A 25,929-nucleotide genomic window follows, 5' to 3' on the forward strand; every position below is an offset into this window, starting at 1 on the left:
AGGCAGCCTCGGGGCTTTTGCTGAGTCGCGGCTGCCTCTGATGATGCAACTTCCTCTTTCCTCAGAGGCGGCGCGACCCAACAAAGGACCCGAGGCTGCTTTCATGAATCGCTGCGCTGGGAAGTAAGAAGAGCTGCTGGGAGGGGAGAAAACCACTATCAGAGTCTGGGAAGCTGCTGGGCAGGGGGGAAAAAAGGGACAGCTGCTACTGGAGAGGGAGAAGGAGAGATGCTGCTGGGAGGGGAGGAAGAGAAGAGAGTTACTGCTGGACAGGAGGAGGAGGGAAGGGAGAATGAAAAAAGGAAGGAAACAGCTGGCAGAGAGATTAGAGGAGGGGAAGGGGAGACACAGGCATGAGAAAGTAGAGAGATTGATGATAGGAAGGGGTCAGCAGAAAAATAAGCAGAGAGGGACAACATGATAGATCTGGTGTAGGAGAGATAAAAATGAAGAGCAGTGAAGTTGGAATGAATCATGTAAAAAGGAGAGAGGGGCACAAGCTGGATGGAAAGGGGATAGGGGCATAGAAAGAAGACAGATACCATATGGAAGGGGGAGAGGACAGACAGTGGATGGAAGGGGCAGATGTTGGATTGAAGAGACAGAGAGGGCAGACGCTGGAAGGAAGAGAGTGAAAAGAAGATTGAAAGCAGAAACCAGAGACGACAAAAGGTAGAAAAAAATAATTTTATTTCTATTTTGTGATTAGAATATATCAGATTTGAAATATATATCCTGCTAGAGCTGGTGTTAGACATAACTGGGGACTGCAAAACCCAGGCAGTGCTTCTTTAGCTTTCAGCTGGCTTAGGGCGCTCTCTGACCAGGGGGCAGTTGCCCTAGTTGCACTCCCCTAACACTATTCCTGTCATGTGTGACTGCAGTATTCTGTTAGCATGATATTTCTGTGTAGCATTCTGTAATAATTTGGCTTGTTCAGTTTTCTTGATAGTAGAGGGGATATATGTGAAGGGGAGGGGAGACAGGGGTTTTGTTGATCCTTGCTCTGTATTATTTGTATTTATAAAATGACAATTGTACAGAATATTGTTTCTTTTTATACTTTAATAAAATACATTCAATATAAAATCATAACTGAGGCTTGTGTGGATGGGATCAGATGATTTGCAGGGACCGAGCTCGCGGAGATGGGGTGGAAATGGGGTTTTTAAATTTTAGTCCTAGTAGTTTGCCGGTCCACCAAATAATTCTTTTTTTTCTGCCGGTCCACGGGTGTAAAAAGGTTGAAGAACACTGTTCTAACACATGTGTTTCAATGCTACCAGCTAAATTTGGATCATTAAAGACCAGCACTTCATTCTGTACATCGATCAGCATGCTCATTCTAATATCGACGAGCTCGTTGCAATGTATTTGCATACGACTAATCAGCGGCTGTTACAAACGACTGGAAAGACCGCGATTTGCCGTTTTGTGCGTCGCTCGCCAAAATACTTTGACGCTAAACCAGCTAAAACTGGTTTAGCACGATCGTTAAATGCACGGTGAGTTAGGTGAATCCAGCGCATCGATTCCCCATTCTCAGGAACACAGCCCCGGCCACCCTACTGAGATAGACTTTGACATTCCTTTTCCCACTGAGTCTCCCCAAACAGATGTTTGAGTTGGTCAGTGAAAGAAGAGAAAGTGCTCCTTTTTTTAAGTTCTATTTTTCAGCTTGTTTAAATATACTAAGACACAGTTGTTGGCCACTATTTAACCCTTTAATTGGCAGATGGTGAAAAAATGGCTGCTTTATGCAACTTGATGCTGGACGAGAGCAACAGTGCCAAGTGACAGGCATTTGGAGATTACAGATCTCCCACTAAAGCCATAGAAAACACATGTTGCTTCTGAGCAACAATGCCAAATAAAGGGTTAAAAGAGCTTGTGTGTATCTTTGACAGTGTGCCAATTCCCTGTGCTATTTATCAGTATGTGTGCTCCTTGCCTGTCACCCTTAGTGACCATGTAACAAGCAATGAAAGATGTTTGAAAGCTGCAGTTCATAAGAGCAGACTGACTGAGATTTGGACTGAGAATAGACCGAAGGCGCTTGCACCAAACCTTTGGGAGTGGTGGACACGAAGAATGACTAGAATTCACACTCAGGTAACCTTGACGCCAAAAAATAATGGGTTCTATTTACTAAAATAGCTTGCATATATTTAGAAATCAATAAATTCTCATGTTGGGGCCATTAAAAAAAAAGTGACAGGGCTTAACAAGATGAAATAAATACTGTGTGTGTGGAGGGGGGAGGAAGGGTTATTTTATAAAAGATGTTTTACATTTGTTTACTTTTTAAAGAGTATTTTACACAGTGTCTCACTTATCTTTATGCTTTGCTGCAAAAGTCCACTTTTGATGTAATGGTTGCCCGATGTCTCTCAGTCACAAGTTTTATGAAAGAGAGAGCTAAGAGATCCCAGTAGTTTTAGCAGCAAGCTAATGACCAGGGCCGCAACGTGAGCGGACTTCTGGGCAGGATGGACCACTGGTCTGACCCAGCAGCGACAATTCTTATGTTCTTATGGTCTAACTCCTCCACTCATACAAATGTTTTTAGAACTGGTAGCTCAAATCTTGTAATTGTACTACTCCCTGGCTTGGACCAACCCGTATGGTGTCCCTGAAGGCTCCCCCTTATACCCCACCCTTTTTAATCTGTACATGGCCTCCTTAGGCCTCGATCACCTGTACTGGGAGCTTATTCCAGCTGGTTAACAGCTGGAATAAGCTCCCAGTACAGGTGATCGAGGCCAGCAGCGTGCCAGATTTTAAGAACAGATGGGATGCTCATGACGGATCTCTACGAGGGAAAAGGTCATCAGAGAGCGATTAACTAGGGGGGTGGGTCAATGGAGTGGGCAGACTCGATGGACCGTGGCCCTTTTCTGCCGTCACTTTCTACGTTTCTATGAACTATCCAAACTGAACCTCCAATCTCATATCTACGCGGATGACATTACAATCATTGTCCCCATCTCTGCACTGTTAGCCGAAACCAGTCACATCGTCGCATCTATCATCAACCAAGTAAAACAATGGTCAACAAACTCCAAACTAAAATTAAACTCGGGAAAGACCAAAATATTTATGGTCTCCCCGACAAACAAGCCAACTTTATCTACTATCAACCTAAATGGAAGAAACTTCCCAATCAACCCAATCATTAAAATTCTAGGCGTTACCCTAGACCAGCAACTGACACTCGAAGCCCATACCAACATCCTAATCAAAAAATGCTTCCATTTGCTGTGGAAACTTTGCACGCTAAAACCATTCTTCGATTTCACTTCATTCAGACTGTTGGTCCAGTCTCTGGTCCTAAGCACACTGGACTATTGCAACATAATCTACCTAGGATCTCACAAAAAAAAACCATCAAGAAATTGAGACTTATCCAGAACACAGCTGTACGACTTATCTTTGGCCTGAAAAAATCTGACCACATTACCTCATGCGACGAGAAACTCCACTGGCTACCTATAGAGTCAAGAATAATCTTCAAATTCGGCTGCCTCTGCTTCAAGACTCTTTTTGGCACCGCACCCACCTACCTCCTGAAACACCTACCCTGCAGGACAAACTCTGCCTTTCACGCAGAACACTGCTTTTCTCATTTCTTTCTCCCAAAGGATGCAAATTCAAAGGTTTCCTCAACAGAACACTCTCCTTCCAAGCAAGGATCTGGAAAAACACCTTAAGTGACCTTATCCTGAACTCTCTAACATACCACTCTTTCAGAAAATCACTAAAAACCCACCTATTCGACAAATTTAACTGATCCTCCAAATCTGTGCAACACTAACCTCATCTTACACACCTCTTCCTCCTTCCCTATACCACCTCATCACATAACTGTCTATCTACCTCTCTCCAATTCTAATTGATGTTACCTCACTGTCCTTACAGCACCTATTGTACATCGTCTTGAACTGAAAAGGTATGGCGGGATATAGCTATTATTATTATAATTAGGGAGGAAAAGCCTCACCCGGCGGAATCAGAGTCAGAAACATTAGCACCAGTCCATAATAACTGACAACATTAATGATTAAGGATCACGGACATCAAAGACTGCAAAATAAGTGAGCGCAAGCAAATTTATTAACTCCTGGATTTGGAATGGCTTGGTTGTGTTTCCCTAGCTTCTCTCCCCCCCCCCAGTCTAATTAAGTAGCTGTTGCACCTTAAAACATTCCTATTCTGAAACCTTAAATATATACCTCCTCTAAATAATAAGACACTAGACTCCATATTGATGGAAAAAAACAGGCCGCAGCTTTGTTTATTACATGAAAACCAACCTCCTGAACTGCAAACATAGTACCACTGATTGAAAGTATACATAAGTATACTTCCTGGACCCACGCCTAGGAAGTGACATCAGAGGAAGAGCTGACACTGGGGCGAGCAGCAGGTTGAGGCTGCTCACGCCCGGAACATTAAAGAGGTATAGGGAAGGAGCATGCGTGGTAAGCGGGGAAAGATCAGAGGGGTGGCAGAGAGGAGGACAGGTGCCCAGAGCAGACCCCCCCCATTTACTACACTACTGGCTGGAGGGCCCCTGTTGGTTGCCTACCAAGACACTTATACATAGGTTCCAGGGGTGGGGGTTTGAGGTCAGGAGATGAGGGGAATGTAAGGAAAAGGGGGAGGGGAAGTGAGCAATGCAGACAGGAGGCATAATTATAAAGTTAGCTTCTCACTGCAAAGTGGCAATTTGATTGGTCAAGGGAAAAATAGTTTTGGGTTATGGGAGGGGCATTTAAACAGCTGCTTCCAAGGCACAGGGTCTTCCCCTGTTCTTTGGATGCAGTTCCCCCCACCACCACCCACCCACCCCATAGTGTCAGGAGTCTGTTTTGGTGGGATGTCGGGCTTGAGACTGTCACAATTGTGGTAATCCCGAGCTACAGTGTATTGGCTCAGAATGTTACAGAGGCATGAAGGAAGAGAAGGGGTGCAGGAGGGGAAGAACCGAATGGGGTTGGGGCGGGGGAAGGGGAAGTGGAGGAATGCCTCTCACCCTCACTACGCCACTGCCTACAGCCCATTGTTATGGTCGCCCATCAAGACAAGCCTGTTTACAAGTACAGAGACATTGTAGGGAGGTTTTTATGCCCATAAGGAGGCACAAGTAAGTCCGAGAGGACAGTGGTCCCAAGCTTTTCCTTCCCAATTATTTAAATTTGCAGTTACAAGATTTGAGCTGCTAATTCTAAAAATATTTGTATGAGTGGAGGAGTTAGATGATATCACATGTTGGCTCCACTGGTTTTATGAGTTAGATTTGGCGCTGGGGTCAAATCCCAGTTCTCCCACTTATTGTTCTTTGTAACCTCAGGCAAGTCACTTCACCCACCATAAAGTCAGGTACCCACTTAGAATGTGAGTCCTCATGTGCAGGAAATACCTAGCTTTGAAGCTCAGTCGATAATTACGTCCAAATCCAAAGTATTCTAAAGAGGAATAGAATGAGTTTTATTAACACAGAAAATGGTATATAAAGTTTTTATAACCCCAAAAATGTGTTATCTCAGTGACTGGGCTGAGTTGAGAGAAGGTTATAAAAAAGGGGAGAAATCCCTTCCTGGTGTACGAAGGCTTATAGCACCACTAGAGCCCAGAAGAACCGAAAACCAAGAGCAGATGGGGCAAAAGGACAAAATAAGAAGCAATCGTGAAAATCAAGTCTCTAACTATGTTTTCCCCTGTTCTCATGCATTTAGAGAAGTTTGGATGCGGCTTCATTTGCTTCAACACTGTCCATGGTCTCTAAGGAAAAAGGCGAAGGTCAGTGTCTTATTATTATGATTATTATACTTTCTCACAGCTCTTGGCTGGGTCTGACACTCTAAATATCAAGTCCTTCCCTAGGACCTGGGATATTCAGAGATATTAGGCCAGAATGTGAGCAATTCCAAGCGCAGCTTTCTGCAGTTGATAGAGGATGATTTTTTCAATGCCGAGTGTGTCACATCACAGCCAGGGTTGACTGATTGTAACTCCATTAAATCAAGTCTTGCCCAAAGACCTGAGAATCAGAGATATTGGCATAAAATGTATGCTGTTCGGGTAGGGTAGTTTTCATGTGTTTTAAATGTACCATTTCTATGGACGAGAGTCCAATTGGTTTGCTCCAAGAGTTCCAGTCGCAATTGCTATTTATTATTGATTTTTTTCTCCAAAGTCTTTTTGGTTCAATCTTATTTATTTTATTTATAGCAGCTTGATATACCACCTATCACACACACGATGTATCTAAGTGACTTAAAAATAGATCAGAATGTACAAGAGGAGAGAAGGAAAAAGGAGAGCTAAGGCATATGCAAGGCATTGCCAATGGACAGGAGAAGATTATAGATGGGTTGGAATAGCCATATTTTAAGTTGCTTCTTGAAGTCTGGATATGGGGGTATCAGTCTGATTTAACTCTTAACTCCCACTCACTGTTAGATATCTGTATCCATTATATCATTCCTTCTACCAGAAACTCCCCAACCAGTAGCATAGCGACAGTGAGAGTTGCCCGGGGCAGTGGCACCCTTCACCCCCATCCCCTCCTTCCCCACCCCTTCCCTCCCCTCCCCCCATACTTAGAATATAAGAACATAAGAAATGCCTGCACCGGATCAGACCTTGGGTCCATCTAGTCCTGCAATCCACACACGCGGAGGCCCAGCCAGGCCTACCCTGGCGAATACCTTAGTTACTCGTATCCCTCAAGAAGATGTGCATCCAACTTGCCCTTAAATCCTTGAATGGTGGTTTCCTCCACAACCTCTTCCGGGAGAGCGTTCCAGGCGTTCACTACTCGCTGTGTGAAGCAGAACTTTCTGACATTTGTCTTGGCCCTGTCCCCCCACAGCTTCAGTCTATGACCTCTTGTCCAAGTCACCTTTGACAATGTGAATAAAGTTGTTTCCTGCTCTATTTTGTCGAATCCTTTCAGAATTTTAAAAGTTTCTATCGGATCCCCTCACAGCCTCCTCTTCTTGAGGGTGACAGGAGGACAGGTGCCAGCACCCCCACCAAGATGGCACCCTCACTACGCCACTGTTCCAATCCTGAGATGTCCTGTCTGTCTATCCATATTAGATTGTAAACTCTTCTTAGCAGGGACCATCTATTGAATATTAAATGTACAGCGCTGCATATGCCTTTCAGTGCTAAAAAATGATGAGTCTGAGATCACGAGGGAGTGTGTGGTCTGACATAGCAAAAGACACTATTACCGTATGAGTCCACGTGAAAATGGTGGAAGTGATAAAAGGGCCTGTTGGGGGGAATGTAGTGTGCGGGATGGGGCATAAGGAATTAGAGAATTAGATATGTAATCCAAAGCAGAAGGGTATAGACTTTTGTAAACTAGTGTCAGGATTTTATATTTCATCCTTGTTGACAATGGAAGCTACGTAGTGTTTAGAGATCAAGAAGAGTGATATGTGGTCAAAGCGTCATAGAGAAGCTTGATTGCAGTCAATGGAACCAGCTGAAGTAATTTAAGTGAAGCAAGAGGAAGGCCATAATACAATAATCTATGTGAAAAATTACCAAAGAGAAGATGAGCATTTAAAGAAAAGTTCAACTGATCAAATTCTTTCAAGGGAAAGGATCAAGCCTGTAGCACTGCATCAGTTTATTCTTTAAAGAATAGTTGGTGATCAAAAATGACACCCAGAATTTTAAGGGATTCCATATATTGAAACAATTGTCCATCAATAGTTGGCTTACTAGGTGTAGCTAAATGGGGGTTGCATAAGGAGATACAAGAAATAATAGAGTATCTCTAAGCCACCTGAAGACAGACTGTAGACAATTTTCAAGAGCCTGAGTAGAGGAAGGTGACATTTGCAGAGTAAATAAAATCCGATTGTTATCCGCATAGTGGTAAGGGCTGCAGTCAGGCATTTTAACGAGAAGTATTTTTTCAAATTTATTTATTCTCAGGCACTTGATATATACCACAAGTGATCCAAAAAAAGGCAACTTTGAGGTTCACAACAGTAGTAAAATCAAGGGGTAGAAACAAAAGAGGAGGAGACATAGAAAGGGGTGAGAAATATGTTGAACAGTATTGGAGCATTGATAGAACCCTGTGGAACACCATACTTGATGAAGCAAGATGAAGAAGCATTGCAAGAGGTCCCTAAGGAAAGAATCCAACCATTTAAGAACCAGTCCAGAGATGCCTATTGAATGGACACTTTGAATAAGAAACTGTGGTCCACCAGGTCAAAAGCTGAAGATAGACCCAAGGATCCAGAATGACAGAGGACTGCTGATCGAGAGAAGTACAAATTTTATTGTATAAGGCAGTTAACAGTGTTTCAGTGCTTGAGTACCTGACTGTAAACCACTTAGATCTGTGGTTCCCAACCCTGTCCTTGAGGACCACCAGCCAGTCAGGGTTTCAGGATAGCCCTAATGAATATGCATGGGGCAGATTTGCATGCCTGTCAACTCCATTATATGCAAATCTCTCTCATGCATATTCATTAGGGTTATCCCAAAAGCTCGATTGGCTGGTGGTCCTCCAGGACAGGGTTGGGAATCACTGGCTCAGATAACCTTGATAGGAAGTATATAAATACCTAAAATAAATAAATAAATGTCCTGTACTGATCGAGGTGCAGTACCAGAGATTTCTCAAGGTATAGTGATAAGTAGTCAAGTTCTACTCTTTCAAGTATTTTGGAAAAGAGCACAGGACAACAGTTATTAGGATCTGAAAAGGCCAGATGTTTTGGTATTCTTTCCTGCTCTTTTATCAATTCTGCTATCAGTGGGTATTGTCACATTTCATTTTTTTTTTTTTTTGTTGTGACTGTGATGTCAGGAGTGTTGTGCTCCAAGTTCCCAACAGTCTGTATTTTAAGTCCTTGGGATCTTGTCAGGTACTTGTGACCTGGGTTGGCCACTGTTGGAAACAGGATACTGGGCTTGATGGACCTTCGGTTTGTCCCAGTATGGCAATTCTTATGTTCTTATGTGAGCCATGTATAGGACAATCAAGCCATTGTGACATCACATGTCTCTTCCGCTGCCCATTCTTCACATACAAGAAACGATATAGGAGCATTAGAGTCAGTGGACTTCATCCCTGGCACTTTGGAAGCAAAATGAGGTATTTTGGAGAAGTTTGAGAACTTGGGAAAATAGGAGATGAAATGCAGCTAGCACTATGAATACCACAAAGGAACACTATTATCACCTAAACAGCCTTCGCTCCAGCCCCTGACCAAGTCAAAGGAGTGAGCAAACACCAGGGAAACAGACCCTGAGCTCCACTAACCTTCAGCAGGCTGGCTGAAACAGGTCCTCGAAGGATACACCTGCCAGCTGCAGATTTAAAATCTGCTTCTCTCCACACAGGTAGAGTAGACCTTTATCAAAAGAGATCTTTGATTTAACAAAAAAAATAAAATAAAGAATGTGACTTAAACATCACAAAATAAAAAAAGAAAGAAACTGAGCAGATCAGAGGACACCTTTCTTGCTGAAGGGGGCAGTAAACTCCTGGGAGGAGGAGGTTTCAAAAGCTGTGATTAACATCTTTCTGCAGTATGCTCATGAGAATGGACAGAGTAGCCTTATGTTTGTCTCTGATTAAAAGTTTTGGGGGAGTTGGCAAAGAATTTCTCTTAACAGCTGGTTCCCTCTATACATATTCCTCTGGGGATCAGTGTCCCATAACCCTGAATATACTGGTAAAGGGGGAATTTCTATTTGTCCTATTTACCCTCTTTTTACCTGATAGTGTCCTTTTGGCCTGCCTCCTGTGCACTAGAGAATGACACGGTGACAAAATTCTTCACCGTTCCCGTCCCCGCGGATAACCGCGGGAAACCATCTTCATGTCATTCTTTAAGGAGAGAGGAAAGAATTAGAGTATAATTGGGCACAATCACTGACCCACAAGCTTTGCTTGAAGAATGCTGGTGTAGAAGGACTGGGGTTGAAACAGACACTACAGAATGACAGTCTCTGGTATCCAGAGCAGATATTGTGATGTCATAATGCCTCATTCCACCAGTGCCTAAGAGCCAATCACATCAGTGATGTCACAATGGCTCACATAAGAATGAGAATATGAATGGCCATAACCACTGACCCGTAAGCTTTGCTTTGAAGAATGCTGGTGTAGAAGGACCGAGGTTGAAATAGACACTAGAAAATGACATGGGATTATTTCCCGCGGTTATCCGCAGGGACGGGAACGGTGATGAATTTTGTCACTGTGTCATTCTCTACTGTGCACATAACCAGCCACAGGAGGTCAGGGGTTGCACATCTGACGAAATGGACTCTGGTCCTTGAAAGCACATGCTTCAATAAATTGGTTTGTCTACAAGGTGCCACCTGCCTCTGTCATTTTTGTTAAACCAGACTAACATGATTACTCCTTTGAAAGCTTTTTCCCCCCCCCCCCCCCATATGATGTGGTTGTCCTCCATTTATCGATGTGCATTTCCTTCAAGGGATTTCTTTACCTCTGAGTATCTCATAGCAACTTAGCTTTTCAAAATGATTTGGGTGCAGATTACCCCTCCCTGGATATGTGAAGAAGTTTGCTCGGTACTGGGAGTTTAGCAGCACCTGCAAAACTGGCACCTATGAGACGCTGTATTGGTTTATTTCTGAAAATGCACTTTTCTATTCATTGCAGAGGATTGCTTGGAAAGCTGCATTGGAGCTTGCTGTTCCCGGAGATGTGTTTGCGTCTCTGCCATGGCCCTGCTCCTCCTGGGAGTTATAGCTGCTGTCATCGCTTGTGCTGTCATTTTGGGAATCCCCAAACGCTCACCAGGTCAGACTGTGCTCTCTTTTAAAGAGTTTCTTCCACTGGTGGTTACAGCAATGTGCCGATATATAAGGGGCAGCTGGGGAATCACTAATATAGCACTGAAAGGCGTATGCAGAGCTGTACATTTTGACATTTAATAGATGGTCCCTGCTCAGAAGAGCTTACAATCTAACTTGGACAGACAGACATGACATATAGGGTTAGGGATACAGGAGTTAGGAGTTAAAAGCACTCTCAAAGAGATGGACTTGAAGACTGCCCAGAGATGGAGCCCATCGTAGGGATTCGGGCAGTTTGTTCCAGGCGCAGCAAGACAGAGAGGACAGAGTCTGGAGTTGGCAGAGGACGAGAAGGACACAGATAGGAGGGACTTATCAGTTGAGCAGATCTTGCGGGGGGACGGGACATATGGGGAGATAAGTGATAGATTATAAGCAGCTTGGATCATAACTTATTGTATCTGAATACTTCCAGCAGCATTAGGAAAATAAGAATCATCGGGCAGATATTCAGAACAATTCAGGAGAGGTTCCTGGCCACTTCAATTATCCATCCTGGGCTAACCATGCAGTAGTAAGATTCATATATGGACTAAGGAAATCAGATCGCCTACAGGAGAGAGGAGCAGCTCAGTCTTGGACATGTTTAGTTTCGGATGACAGCAGGACATCCAGGCAGCGATGTCAGCCAAACAGATAGAGACTTTTTCTTGGATTTTAGGTGAAATTCTGGATGTAGAAAGGTGGATCTGGGAGTCATCAGCATATAGGTGCTACTGAAAGTCATGGGAGGAGATCAGGGCACCAAGGGAAGAGGTGTAGAGAGAGAAGAGGTCCTAAGACAGGACCCTGGGGTACACCAACCACTAGCAGGATAGCAGCAGAGGAGGACCTACCAATACATACACTAAAGATGCGATGGGAGAGGTAGAAGGCAAACCAGGAGAGGACAGATTTGCGGAATCCAAGCGAGGACAGTGTATCAAGGCATAAGCTGTGATTAACAGTATCAAAGATAGCAGATAGGTCAAGGAGGATGAGGATTCAGTAGATCTGACCATGAACAGGTCACTGCAGGCTTTGGTGAGGGCAGTCTCTGTGGAGTGTAGGGGGCGAAAGCCTGAGTTAGAGGATGACTCTCGCCTTCCCCATATAAATCCTGTGAGGTTACAACTAGATCTTTATGGGTATGGCCAAGGTGACAGTAGAGCTATGAAATTTCAGTTGGGCTGACTCATTCTGAACCTAAAAAAAAATGAAAATAAATAATTAGTACTTAATCCTTCAAAATTGTAATCTCTATGCTAATGAATTCACTGTGCCACAGAGGTTTCGGGGCATGATTTGTAGTGGGTGTTCTGTAGTGACTTGGGGTCGCTGAATTCAAAACCAACCTTAATTTTTCAGTCTAACTGTCTGATTTTTGGCAAAAGAGCATTATAATGCAGAAATTAACATTTGTGCTATATTTCTTTCCAATAAGATTTTATTGAAAATTTCTGAAGAAAACACAACATAAACAAACAATATACTGTAATATAATATCCTATACAATAAATAAAATCAAAGGGTGCCATAACATACGATACAAATTAAATACAATAACATTCAATCTGTGAATTTAAATAAACAATTTCATATCTTATGAAACTGTCTTAAACTGCCACGCTTAATCGCATACATTTTTTCATATTTGCTATATAAACATAAAGTATTCCACCATGTATTATATTCCAATTTAGAATGATCCTTCCAATTAATTAGAATTGTTTGAATGGTAATCATTATTAAGTTATTCAACAATCTTGTCTCAGAGGAGCTTAATGAAGACCATAAACCCAACCCCCCCCTCTCCCCCCAAATAATTATTGAATAAGTTAATGGCTCTGATATAGGAAGCAAATCTGAAATTGTTGACCAGATCTTATTCCAATAATCAGACACATAAGGACATTCAAACAACATAGGTTCTAATATTCCAATCCCGTCTTTGCATGACCAACAGAACTTTCCACAGGAGGTATCTATCTTTGACATTTTAACCAGGATCCAAAGAGCCTATATTTTCTTTTTTTTTTTTTTTTTTCAAAAGATTTCAGTTTAATATTAATGGCTCATTTTCAATTCTCTTTATGCTACTATGATTTTTTAGTTCATTAATTTTATTGAATATTATAAGTAATATATAGAAAGCAGTTCAAATACATAAAAATTGAATAAGAAATAGTGATGTAGAAACAAAAGAAACCATAATTGCTGTTATTTGCATATAGTAGATTAGTAAGAAGAATTCAGAGTATTTGAAACTGCTAAGAAAAGAAATAGAAAGGATAGAAAAGCAGAGAAGATGAATTGAAATAAAAAAGAAAAAAGAGAGATAAAGAAAGAGAGAGAGAAAGAGAGAGAGCCTATATTTTCTAATGCTTGGAGTAAATGTTATAACAATCTGTGAAAAATTAAAACAGTTTGCCTCAAATTAGATTTTTTTTTCCCCCATTAATCTTGGTAGTGTTAGTGAAGAGCACGGGGAGAGGTTTTACCAGGGCTTTGCTACAATGGTGAAACCATATCAAGGCAGATGGAATTCATCAATGCTGGCTGACTATTGTTGGATATTAATTAGAGACGTTCCTAATCTCGTTTACAAACGCACTTCAACAGCAAAACGATTCTAGAAAATAATATTTATAGGAACTCTTAAATCGGCACAATGCGTTACATTATGACTTCTCATGCTATAAAGATTTGCGATTTGCTCAAGAACTGTACGTGATCGGAGAAAACTGAGACTATTTTCATACACAGGAGGTCAAGTTCTATAAAGGTCAAGTTTTCTTGCCCCAGAAAAGAAGTTACAATTTGTTGTGCTGTGATTTCAGTAAGATTGAGGTGCATGATTTGTTTTCTCACACAATGTCCCTCTTTCCAAATTCCACATGGGGCTATCTGTCAATTGGAGTAAATTCGTGGAAGCCCTTTTGAGGGACAAGATGAATTTTTCAAATCTCTCCCTCTCTGCTCAGGGACCCGGCAGTGTATCAGACCAGACAACCAGACCGGCTTCTTATGCGATGATGCAGCCACGTGCATTACGGCCTCACAGGTGTGTGACAGAATCAAGAGCTGTGAGGACGGAGAGGACGAAGAGACAGTCATGTGCAGTAGGTGTTGTTTGTTACAGTTATGCTATAAGGGGTGTCTGTGGGACAAGTTTCAAGTTTTTCAAGTTTATTAGGATTTTATAGACCGCCTATCAAGGTTGTCTAAGCGGTTTTTACAATCAGGTACTCAAGCATTTCCCCTATCTGTCCCGGTGGGCTCACAATCTATCTAACAATACCTGGGGCTATGGAGGACTGAGTGACTTGCCCAGGGTCACAAGGAGCAGCGCGGGGTTTGAACCCACAACCTCAGGGTGCTGAGGCTGTAGATCCAACCACTGCGCCACCATATTTGTCCATATCATCTTTCAGAAAGATATTTTGATTTAGAGACAAATATTCACAATTTTTCTTCTTTCAACATCCACAAATTGTAGACACAACTATATATTATCAGAACCTTATAGTAACGTGTTGTCATCCTTTGAATTTTATGTTATAGATGAAATACCCATGATAAAGCTTCACCTCCCTCTTACCATCCCCTCCCTAACCCCAGATCCTACTTTTCCCTCTCTTGGAAACCTTCTCTGATCTAACGTTGTAACCCTTCTTCCATAACTCTTTTTGTAATCCGCTTTGAACCAAAAGGTAATGGCGGAATAGAAATCTGTAATGTAATGTTTTTTCCATCCTCTTACTCCACCCCAATCTATCCCCCCTTCTGTCTTCAGAGTCTTCAATTGCACCTCTCTTCAGAGTTCATATTCTATGGCCTTAGGGTTGCAGTTTGCCTCCAGTCCCCAAAGGCTAATCTAGCTTCCAAAGCTAATGTCCCTCCATCCCTCCCACCCCACCCCTCACTCCCCACCTAACTGAATTGCTTTTCTCTCCCTTATTGACTGGCCACTAACCTTTAGCAATTCAGGATCAGACTTAGTGCTACTTCTCCACACTGACTCACATAACTCCTGAAACGCTGCCCATTTCTCCGATCCCTTCCTCCTTACTTGTGTACCTTCCGTCGCCATTAAATGAAATAAATTCCTCCATTGCGTTTAAGCAAAATATTTTAGGGGTGCCACTTCCTGAATGGCATAGACCCGACTGATCATTTGGAACGTGTGAGATAATGGAGGAGAGCCACGCCGACCCAGAACCTGCCATGCCGCACAGTGCCTTGTCGTGGTTCCTGGCTTTTTATGCCGCGTAGGCGCCAGTGCTGCTCATTATCCTCTTTGGATTTCCCCTCCCTGTGTCAAATCAGGACTTTTCCAAGTTTGTTTACGTCTACCTTAAACTCTGGGCTGCTCACAATAAAATGCAGACAATAGCAAACAACAATTAACACCCAAATCAAATACACCCCCGCCTTTACGAACGTGTAGCGCAGGCTTTAGCGCTGGTACTGGCGGTAACTGCTCCGGCGCTCATATAATTCCTATAAGCGTCGGAGCAGTTACCGCCACTGCCAGTGCTAAAACCTGCGCTACGCTTTGGTAAAGGAGGGAGGACATTTTCTTTTTAAAAAAATATTTTATTAATTGTAAGATAAATAATCAAAATATACAAATCAGTCGAAATATACAATTACTAAAAATATACAAATATACAGTAGGTAACTATAACATGAAATCTGCTAGTTGCTTGTAACACAAATGATATACATAAAATGATGTTGACTTTAAGGCCATACAACTGGTGTCTCATGTCCATTATATAGTAAGACCAGTACATTTAACTATGGCTGACAGTAGGCATGAAGAGTTCCCAACAAGCTTCAAAGACTAGCTTCATTTGATAACTCATATGTTAACACTGAAGAACTACATGTCAATGATCCAAAGCACAATAAGTTTGGACGGGGCTCCAAATTTGGGGGAAAGAACTAGTAGAGTTATGTTTTTCAGCGATAACGCTTTCAAATTTGGTAAGAACATAAGCAGTGCCTCTGCTGGTTCAGACCAGAGGTCCATCATGCCCAGCAGTCCGCTCACGCGGCGGCCCATCAGGTCCAGGACCTGTATAGTAATCCTCTATCTATACGCTTATATCCCCTTTTCCTTCAGGAAATTGTCTAATCTCTTCTTGAACCCCAATACCGTACTCTGTCCTATCACACCCTCTGGAAGCGCATTCCAGGTGTCCACCACCCTTTGGGTGAAGAAGAACTTCCTAGCATTGGTTCTGAATCTGTCCCCTCTTAAATTTTCCAAATGCCCTCTCGTTTTGTAGTTTTGGAAAGTTTGAAGAATCTGTCCCTCTCCACTTTCTCTGTGCCCTTCATGATCTTGTAAGTCTCTATCATTTCCCCTCTAAGTCTCTGCTTTTCTAGGGATAAAAGCCCCATTTTATCTAATCTTTCAGCATATGAAAGGTTTTCTATACCTTTTATCAATCGTGTCGCTCTTTGCTGAACCCTCTCGAGTATCACCATATCCTTCTTAAGGTATGGCGACCAATATTGGACGCAATACTCCAGATGCGGGCGCACCATCGCCCGATACAACGGCAGGATAACTTCTTTCATTCTGGTTGTAATACCTTTCTTGATAGTACCTAGCATTCTATTCGCCTTCTTAGAGGCCGCTGCGCACTGTGCCGACTGCTTCATTGTCTTGTCCACTATTACCCCCAAGTCCTGTTCTTGGGTACTTTCATCCATTACCAGCCCTCCCATCGTATAGCTGTACCTCGGGTTTCTGTTTCCTACATGCAAGACTTTATATTTCTCTACATTAAACTTCATCTACCATCTCATCGCCCACTCTCCTAGTTTGTTCAGGTCCCTTTGTAAATCCTCGCAGTCCTCTTTAGTCCTAACTCCACTAAATAATTTGGTTCCGTCTGCAAATTTTATGCATATCGTGTTCCACTATACGATAAATTCTACTTTAGATAAGTCTATCCACCAATGCAGGATATTTTTAATAGCCAAAAAACAGTAATATATTAAGCAGATGGGCATTGGATTCAGACAAAGAATGTGCAAGGCCCTGTTGACCAAGAATAATAATTTACATTACATTACATTACATTAGGGATTTCTATTCCGCCTGTGCCTTGCGGTTCTAGGCGGATTACAATATAGAAAATATCTGGGACATTCCAGTAGAGTTACATTTCAGGATAAGAGTAAGTTACAGGAACAGTAATGAGTTATGATACTACAATTTCACAGAGGATAATACTTATTACAGAAGATATTACATATAATAGAAGATAATGCATTTTACAGAGGTAATACATGTCAACTCGATCAGTTAAATCGGGTGTAGTGTAGAAGAAATTACAGTACATTCTAGATCACAGATAGAAAGATGATATAGGTGAGTATTTCCGAAGTCGTTGATTGGGAGCTCATTGGGTGGTGATTAGAGTGATGGGAGATATTTTTTGAACAGTAATGTTTTTATTTCTTTGCGGAACTCTTTTATGTCTGTTGTTTTGGTCAGTAATTTTGGTCAGTGATTTCTATTCCGCTTGTACCTTGCGGTTCAAAGCGGATTACATAAGAAGAGAGCTGGACATTTCCAGGAGGGTACATTACATTGGAGAATTTCTGGTACAGGTACAAATTGAGGATATAGATTAAGTTACATTGGAAATTATTTCAGGTTACGTTACATAGAAAAGTATTCCGATTCCTTACATTGGTAGATAGTTGGTTTCGGTATGAGATATTAGGTTTCAGGTTGATTAATTGGCTTTCCGGATCTTTTTTTGGGGGGTGGACGATTGAGGATATGGTGCCAGGGAGTGGGCAGTGCTTGGTCAAGTTAAAGAGGGGAATAGGAGGGGGAGATTAAGTAGATTGTATATACTTTTTGAATAGAAGTGTTTTGATTTCTTTACGGAATGCTTAATTTCAAGGTGTAGGGGTTCTTTAATGTTTAAAATGGTGGATATAGTGTTTTAGACTACATTTCTAATTTTCTAATAGCACCCAGCGTATCACAAAACCAACTATCCAGTGATCATCCTTGTTACTAACCCAATCACAAGCCCCCAATCTAATATAAATTACAGTCTGTAAATCCTAAAAATGTGAAACCCTTGTAAAATCACATGTATTTTGTTGGGAGTTGGACAAAATTAGAGTATTTAAAATTGCTTGTTTTTAGATAGCTAGGTAGATATTAGAAACTATGCTGGTTTTAAGAAAGATATGGACAAGTTCCTGGAGGAAAAGTTCATAGTCTGTTATTGAGAAAGACATGGGGGAAGCCACTGCTTGCCCTGGATCAGTAGCTTGGAATTTGGCCAGGTACTAGTAACCTGGATTGGTCACTGCGAGAACGGGCTACTGGGCTTCATGGGTCTGACCCAGTAAGGCTAGTCTTATATCTTATACAATTGTCCACCCTCCTGGAATTCAGGGTAATCCAGCATTGCTCTCCTTCAGCTTCTATCCCCCCTCACTGCAATCGACTGATTTCTTCTCTTACCCCTTCCCAAGGTCATGGTGCTAGGTTGGGAGGGCCTAGAGAGCATGACAGATGCTCAATAACACAAGAATAGACTTACTGGGTCAGACCAGTGGTCCATCTAGCCCAGTATCCTGTTTCCACAGTGGCCAATCCAGATCACAAGTACCTGGCAGAAACCCAAAGAGTAGCAACATTTCATGCTACTGATCCCGGGCAAGCAGTGGTTTTCCCCATGTCTTTCTCAATAACAGACTATGGACTTTTCCTCCAGGAACTTGATTTTAAGGCCAAATGGGATAGACACGTGGGATCAATTCACAGAGAAAGGTAGGGGAGGGTCATTGGGGTGGGCAGACTAGATGGGCCATGGCCCTTATCTGCCGTCTATTTCTATGTTTCTACGTTTCTATCTCAATATGAATTTTTTCTCCAGGAACTTGTCTAAACCTTTTTTTTTTTTTTTATAACCGCAGAGGCCCAGCCATAACCTTGAGAAGAGGCAAGAGAGGTCTGGTTATCGTGGGCATTAGGGCCTTAACACGCAGAATAGCGTACGCTAAAATGCCATGCGCACTAGCCACTACCGCCTTTTCTTGAGCAGGTGGTGGTTTTTCAGGTAGCGTGCACTAATCCGGTGCATACGCTAAAAACGCTAGCGCACGGTCATAAAAGAAGCCCTAAGTGTTTGAATTTTATGAGATTGCTGCTTAACTTGTTTTGTTTTTTTTAATGTATTTACCAATTGAGTTTTTTGGCCTGTGATAAGACCAAGAGCCCTATTTCTAGAGCTGCTTTTCAGTTACAAGGCGCATGTTAGAGTTCTGAGGTCTTTTCCGCAATTTGGTTTATTTATTATTTAAAACACTCGCAGCAGGCTGTGAGAAGGGGGGCATTTATGTGTTGTGGTCCAGAAGAGTGGAATAGATTCCCGTCTTACATTAAACATCAAAAAAATTTGGATGCCTTTAAGAAACTGTTGAACAGACTTTTTTTGAGGGGGAGGGGGTATGAAATACACAGTATGAGATGTTGGTCGTTGAAAATCTGAGTTGTATTAGGTTGCTTGAGATTGATTCTTGGTATCGGAAAAGTGATTGGTATTGCTATTATTGTGAGGCTGGTATTTTATTTTGATTTTATGATGATTATGATGTATATATTGCTGTTGTTTTTTTGTAAGATGTCTGAAATGTGTGCTGTTATACTCGGCCTTGAAAAAGGCGGATTATAAATAAACAAACCATAAACCATTAAAATACCAAAACGTAGCAACGTTTTTGGTTTGTTTTTTTTATTACCTTAAAAATTTTATATCATCGCTTATTCTATTCTTTCAAATTTTGAATGTAATTTTTGTTTTTAGTTTGAATGTAATGCGCCTTGAACCGCAAGGTAATGGCGGAATAGAAATCACTAATGTAATGTAATGTAATAGCAGATTATTAAAATAACACAAAAGAAGGGGATAATGAACTTAAATCAATCAAAAATAGAGTGATAAAAATGGATATATGAAGAAGAAAAAAATAAAAAATCAATCACTCTTAACATCAGGAAGAAGCTGTGTGAATTGTTCTCCGTTAACTACGCGAGACATTCTTTATCTTTTTGAATCAATTACGCCCATTCACAAAAATTTTTGTAAATCATCGTTGGTTCCCCGAGGCAGGAACGAAATGTGGCACGTCGGAACCTGCAAGCCATAAGATAAGTTTGCTGTGTTTTCTTAAATAACATGATGTAGACAAGTTAAGAACTTTTAGCCTTAATAGCATATGATTATACAAGTATACAAATTTGAAGCTGCTTATTTTTTGTATATGCGATGATTGGGCAGTGAGGCGGTGGTGTTCGGGGTTCCCCAAGTTATCGCCTCCATGATTCTGAGCATAAAATTTACTAATACTACATATACCACTGACACAGTGTGCCTATAAACATCATTAAGAGTGGGGGTTTTTTGCTTCATATATCTGATTATTAAAATAACAGCATACAATAAAAAACTTAAACATGTGCCTTAAAATAAAAAGCCAAGCAATTACAAGATTGCAAAGTCATCAAATTTGAAAAAGGCGAGTCGAAAAAAAATGGGCTTTCAAACTTTTCCGAAATGCCAAAGAGGTCACACGGATAGAATCTGGAACCGAGTTCCATAGTAAAGGTCCGTGATCGACCATGGACCGGTTTGGCAGGACCATGGACCGGTCCTGCGTCCGGAACAGGCCTGGACTTCGGACGCAGGATGGACTGGAAGGACTTCTCATGGTCCGAGAGCTTCTTGGTTATCACCTCGATGGATTCATCAAAGAGGTCGGAGCCGGCGCATGGAACATTGGCAAACCTGTCCTGGAGGTTGGGGGTCCATGTCGATGGTCCGCAGCCACGCCAGCCGGCGCATGGCCACTGAACATGCTGCGGCCCGAGCCACCAGCTCGAAGGCATCGTAGGAGGATTGCATAAGCTGTACCCGAAGTTGGGATAACGAGGCCAGCGCCTCCTGGTACTCGAACTAAGCCCTAGGATCCACGTAGGGCATAAACTTCTGGAGTACGGACAAAAGAAACTCCAAATATGTTGTGAAGTGGAAGTTGTAATTCAGAACTCTCGAGGCCATCATGGAGTTCTGGTAAACTCTCCTGCCGAACCGGTCCATGGTCGATCACGGACCTTTACTATGGAACTCGGTTCCATAGTAAAGGTCCGTGAACATGGAACGTGGAACCTACGTGATCGAATTGCAACTTTGGAGACAGAATGAAGAGTGGGAACAGCCAAAAGAGCTCCGTCTTGTGATTAATTGGGTTCAGCATTTGGCTCATTTATGGTTTGATTAACTTTAGTCTCTATTTTTCCTAAACTAAAACTAAACTAAACCTTGGGTTTATATACCGCACCATCACCACGGATGCAGAGCTCGGCATGGTTTACAGGAAGTAGGATGAGAGAGGAACTACAGTGGAGAGATTAAGAGTTAGGTGTAAAAGGGTGGGGGATGGGGGAGAGGCCTAAGAGGGGGGAAGTGTTACAGTTTTGAGAATAGCCAGGTTTTTAGGTGTTTACGGAAAAGTTGGAGGGAGCTTGAGGTTCGGAGCGGGGAGGTGAGGTTATTCCAGATCTCAGTGATTCTAAAGGGGAGGGATGACCCAAGTTTGCCTGTATGGGAAATACCTTTTGTGGAAGGGAAGGATAGTTTAAGAGTTTGGGAGGATCTGGAGGAGGTAGGGGTTGGAGAGTTCCAGGACAGAGGGATAACGGCAGGAAGGATGCCACGTAGGATCTTGTAGGCTAGGCACGCACATTTGAAGTGGATCCTGGGGATTACTGGGAGCCAATGGAGCTTAGACAGGAGTGGCGAAACGTGATCAAATTTGGCTCCTTATTTATGGTTTGATTAACTTTAGTCTCTATTTTTCCTTATCTGAATTATCCCACATGCTAATTTTGTCATTAGTGAGTGACTATTAGCATGTGAACTTAGACTGCCACCCATTCTGTAGGCAGTGTTTAATGAATGGCAATGTAGCTGTGCTAACCAATTAGCAGAGAGTAGGCCCAGACGCCCAGCCCCAGGTAACATAGAAACATAGAAATAGACGGCAGATAAGGGCCACGGCCCATCTAGTCTGCCCACCCTAATGATCCTCCCCTTCCTTTGCCTAGCGAATAGATCCCACGTGTCGATCCCATTTGGCCTTAAAATCAGGCACGCTGCTGGCCTCAATCACCTGCAGTGGAAGACTTTTCCAACGATCAACCACCCTTTCAGTGAAAAAGAATTTCCTGGTGTCACCTCGTAGTTTCCCGTCTCTGATTTTCCACGGATGCCCTCTTGTTGCCGTGGGTCCCTTGCACACATTCCCAGATGCTTCAGCGCAACCATACTGTGTTTTGCTGGGGTAACACGCATTAGTGCTTACTTCAGCTTTAAAAAAGGGCCCCGTAGTGACTAATTAATCACTTCTACTTCTGATCATTTCTGTAGTGCAGCTCGATGTATGCGGTGCTGTACATTAAACATGTAAGAGACAATCCCTGCTCGATAGAGCTTACAATCTAATCAAAATGGACAAGCAGGACAAATAGGGGTTAGGGAATTTTTCACAGAAGGAACGATAAAACAGGCATGGGTACATTACAAGTGACCAATATTGGTCGCCGTACCTTAAGAAGGATATGGCGATACTCGAGAGTGTTCAGAAAAGAGCGACACGATTGATAAAAGGTATGGAAAACCTTTCATATTCTGAGAGATTAGAGAAACTGGGGTTCTTTTCCCTGGAGAAGCGGAGACTTAGAGGGGACATGATAGAGACTTACAAGATCATGAAGGGCATAGAGAAAGTGGAGAGGGACAGATTCTTCAAACTTTCGAAAACTACACGAACGAGAGGCCATTCAGAAAAATTAAGAGGGGACAGATTCAGAACCAGTGCTAGGAAGTTCTTCTTCACCCAAAGGGTGGTGGACACCTGGAATGCGCTTCCAGAGGGTGTGATATGACAGAGTACAGTATTGGGGTTCAAGAAAGGATTAGATAATTTCCTGAAGGAAAAGGGGATAGGAGGGTATAGACAGAGGATCGCTATACAGGTCCTGGACCTGATGGGCCGCCACGTGAGCAGACTGCTGGGCATGATGGACCTCTGGTCTGACCCAGCAGAGGCACTGCTTATATTCTTATGAGTGAGAGTTAAGATTGTAGCCTTCGTCGCAGTGCTGGATTAACCCTATAAGCAAAGTAAGCACGTGCTTAGGGCATCGAGGGAAGGGGGGGGCACCACAGAAATTTTTCATAGCCGAATGTATCACTTCAATTACTAAATTAATTAAATTTAGAGCTATTTTCAAAATTTAAAGACAAATGAATACGTTCTGTTTCTAAAGCGTTCTCTCTTGTGTCATCATGTTTATCCTGCAAAATAAAGTACACTGTGCTCGCAGGTTGGAAGCTCTACAAATTTTGAACAAGTCTAAACGTGTTTGAAACAGCGCAAGTGGCGGGTACTAGCTCATAAGAAGTTCTTCGTTTAATTGCAGGGGCATTCATCACCTCTTCTTGCTTTCAAAGCTTCAACGTTGCTTAATGACTATTCCGATAGCACACTCCGTCCTGGCTCTTTAACCCTTTCAGGACAATAAGGATCGTAGGCCAATTTTTGTGGTTTTGATGACATTTTTATGGTAAAAAGGGCTTGCAGATGCCCAAAAATTGATTTTTTTTGTGAAATATTATTTTTTTTAAAAAAAATCACACTTCTGGCTTATGGACAGTGTGGCAAGTGAATCTTCTCGTCAATCTGGCAACGACGCTAATGAATGAATGTCGGAACCAGTTTGTTTACATAAAGGCAGTATCATATGGAATCCGTACATATCAAATTTAGAACTGTAGACCATCCCAATCAAAATTTATAGGATTTTAAAGTTATGGGACAAATATGTCCCTTGGTCCTGAAAGGGTTAAGTACGTCTTATATATTTTGAATGCGTCTAATTCTATTCTTGGATATGAGCTCAGACATTTTGGCGCACTCACCTAATAGCGTCGTGCGCCAAACGTTCCTTTCGTGTGAAATGTGCTCACGTCCACTCATGTTGCACAGTCTACTATTTCAGTACTATTTAGGGCTCCTTTTATGAAGGTGCGTTAGGGCCTTAACGTGCTAAAATGCCGCGCGCTAGCCGCTACCGTCTCCTCTTGAGTTTTTCGGGTAGCGCGTGCTAATCCGGTGCGTGTGCTAAAAGGAGCTCTTAGTTTTGTTTATTCCAGCCTTTTTTGATAGAACACAGTTAAATTTATTTCAGTTTATTTGCGAAACATAGGTTTTACAAGCGTTTTTTAACATTAATGGTCACAAACGGCTCAGCTGAGCGTTCATTTTCTCGGTTGAAATATATTACAAACGGGTTCCCTAGTGGGGTTCGAGTTGGGAGCTCTGTCTGGGATCTTGTGGGTTGTGGGACTGCTTGGGGATGGCTTTCTGGTTGTATTTCTTTTGCCTTTTTCTTCCTTTTGTACTTGGAGACCTTTTTCTTTTTTTTTCTACGAGGCGTGGGCTTTGTGATCTGTCACCAGGGGAGGGGGTTGTTCTGCTTGTGTGGGGGTTTGTAGCCATTGCTCTGTATAGTTCTTGGGCTTTGTTCATGTTCTTTCTCATGGTTGTCCTTATGGTACTTTTTGTGCGTTTTTGTTTGCATTTGCTGTTGTTTGCATTTTTTATTCTTAACTAATTAAAAGCTTTTATTTTAAAAAAAAACAAATATATTACAAATCCCCTCAGAGCAACTATGCAACAAGGCAGGCGAGATGCCTTATCTCTATTATGTATAGAAGCAGATGTGTTACATAAGATTGATTATGAAGATCTGATCAAAGACTTTGCAAGAAAATAAAGTAGGAGAAAATTATTAAGCCATAAATAAAATGGAAGCATACAGAAATAAATATTATTTTCCTTCTTACTGTAAATTTTATTTAATTTTGAATTTTCGATAAATAAAATTTTATTTTATGGTTTATTATTGTTTTAATATTTTAATTACAAGTGTAAGGGGATACCAAAATTAGTTAGTGCTTAGGGCATCTAAGGGTCTTAATCCGGCCCTGCTTCGTTGTATTATTTTCAGCAATATTTTGCTGGCATTTGGAATTAATACAATCATTCTATAGTTGTTACATTCCTTGACGTTACCTTTCTTTGGTATAGGTATAACAGTGATCTTCTCCAGTTAGTTGGTCATATTTTTTCCTTCCAAATCTGTTGATACAGTCGAGTGAGGGCCATGATTAATTCAATTGGAATACCGTCGATGCCAGGTGACTTGTTTTTCTATAAAGCTTAAAATTGCTGCTATGACTTCTTCTTTTAAAATATCTGGTTCATCTTTGGCATCAGTTTCCAGTTCAATTTCCCTAATGTTATCCTCATTGCTTTTTTTGCATAAATTTTCCATATATTCTTTCCATATCTTTTTAATGCTTTCTGGATCATTCAATATTATTCCATGTCTTTAAGCATTCCCAAGCGAGGTTGGAATTTCTGCTGCTGGGTTCCTCATAGGAAGCTCTTAAACAAACTCAATGGGCTGAAATTAGGGCTCTAAGTGGTGAACTGGATTAGAAGCTGGTTGATGGACAGACACCAGAGACAGTGGTTAACGGAATTTGCTCGGAGGGAAAGGGGAGTAGTGGAGTGCCTCAGGGATCGGTGCTGGGACTGATTCTGTTCAATTTGCTTGTAAGCGACATTGCTGAAGGGTTAGAAGGTAAGGTTAGTCTTTTTGCGGACGATACCAAGATTTGTAACAGAGTGGACACCCCGGAGGGAATGGAACACATGAAAAAGGACTTGCAAAAGTTAGAATGGTCTAACATCTGGCAATTAAAATTCAATGCAAAGAAGTGCAGAGTGATGCATTTGGGGGTAGAAACCTGAGGGAACCATATGTGCTGGGAGGTGAGAGGCTAATAAGCACTGACGGAGAGAGGGGCTTTGGGGTGATTGTGTCTGAGGACCTAAAGGCATCTAAACAGTGTGATAAGGTGGTGGCTGTAGCCAGAAGGATGATTCAAGTTTCTA

At 42.0% G+C, this 25,929-nt stretch overlaps 1 protein-coding gene across 2 annotated transcripts in view; it reads left to right on the plus strand.

Annotated features, from left to right (window-relative positions):
- The first annotated feature begins 1,983 nt into the window (after positions 1–1,983).
- LDLRAD1 (low density lipoprotein receptor class A domain containing 1) overlaps positions 1,984–25,929 on the plus strand; it is a 29,410-nt gene continuing 5,464 nt past the window's right edge. The window contains exons 1-4 of one of the 2 annotated variants that reach the window (XM_033917000.1): positions 1,984–2,112; positions 5,739–5,802; positions 10,679–10,819; positions 13,839–13,976. In XM_033917000.1, the coding sequence (XP_033772891.1) occupies positions 2,092–2,112; positions 5,739–5,802; positions 10,679–10,819; positions 13,839–13,976 (364 nt within the window). In that variant the 5' untranslated portion in view covers positions 1,984–2,091. The remainder of the gene's footprint in view (positions 2,113–5,738; positions 5,803–10,678; positions 10,820–13,838; positions 13,977–25,929) is intronic. The other variant, XM_033917001.1, reaches the window with a different exon arrangement.

Source organism: Geotrypetes seraphini, chromosome 12, assembly GCF_902459505.1.
Source record: "Geotrypetes seraphini chromosome 12, aGeoSer1.1, whole genome shotgun sequence".
Classification (NCBI taxonomy): domain Eukaryota; kingdom Metazoa; phylum Chordata; class Amphibia; order Gymnophiona; family Dermophiidae; genus Geotrypetes; species Geotrypetes seraphini.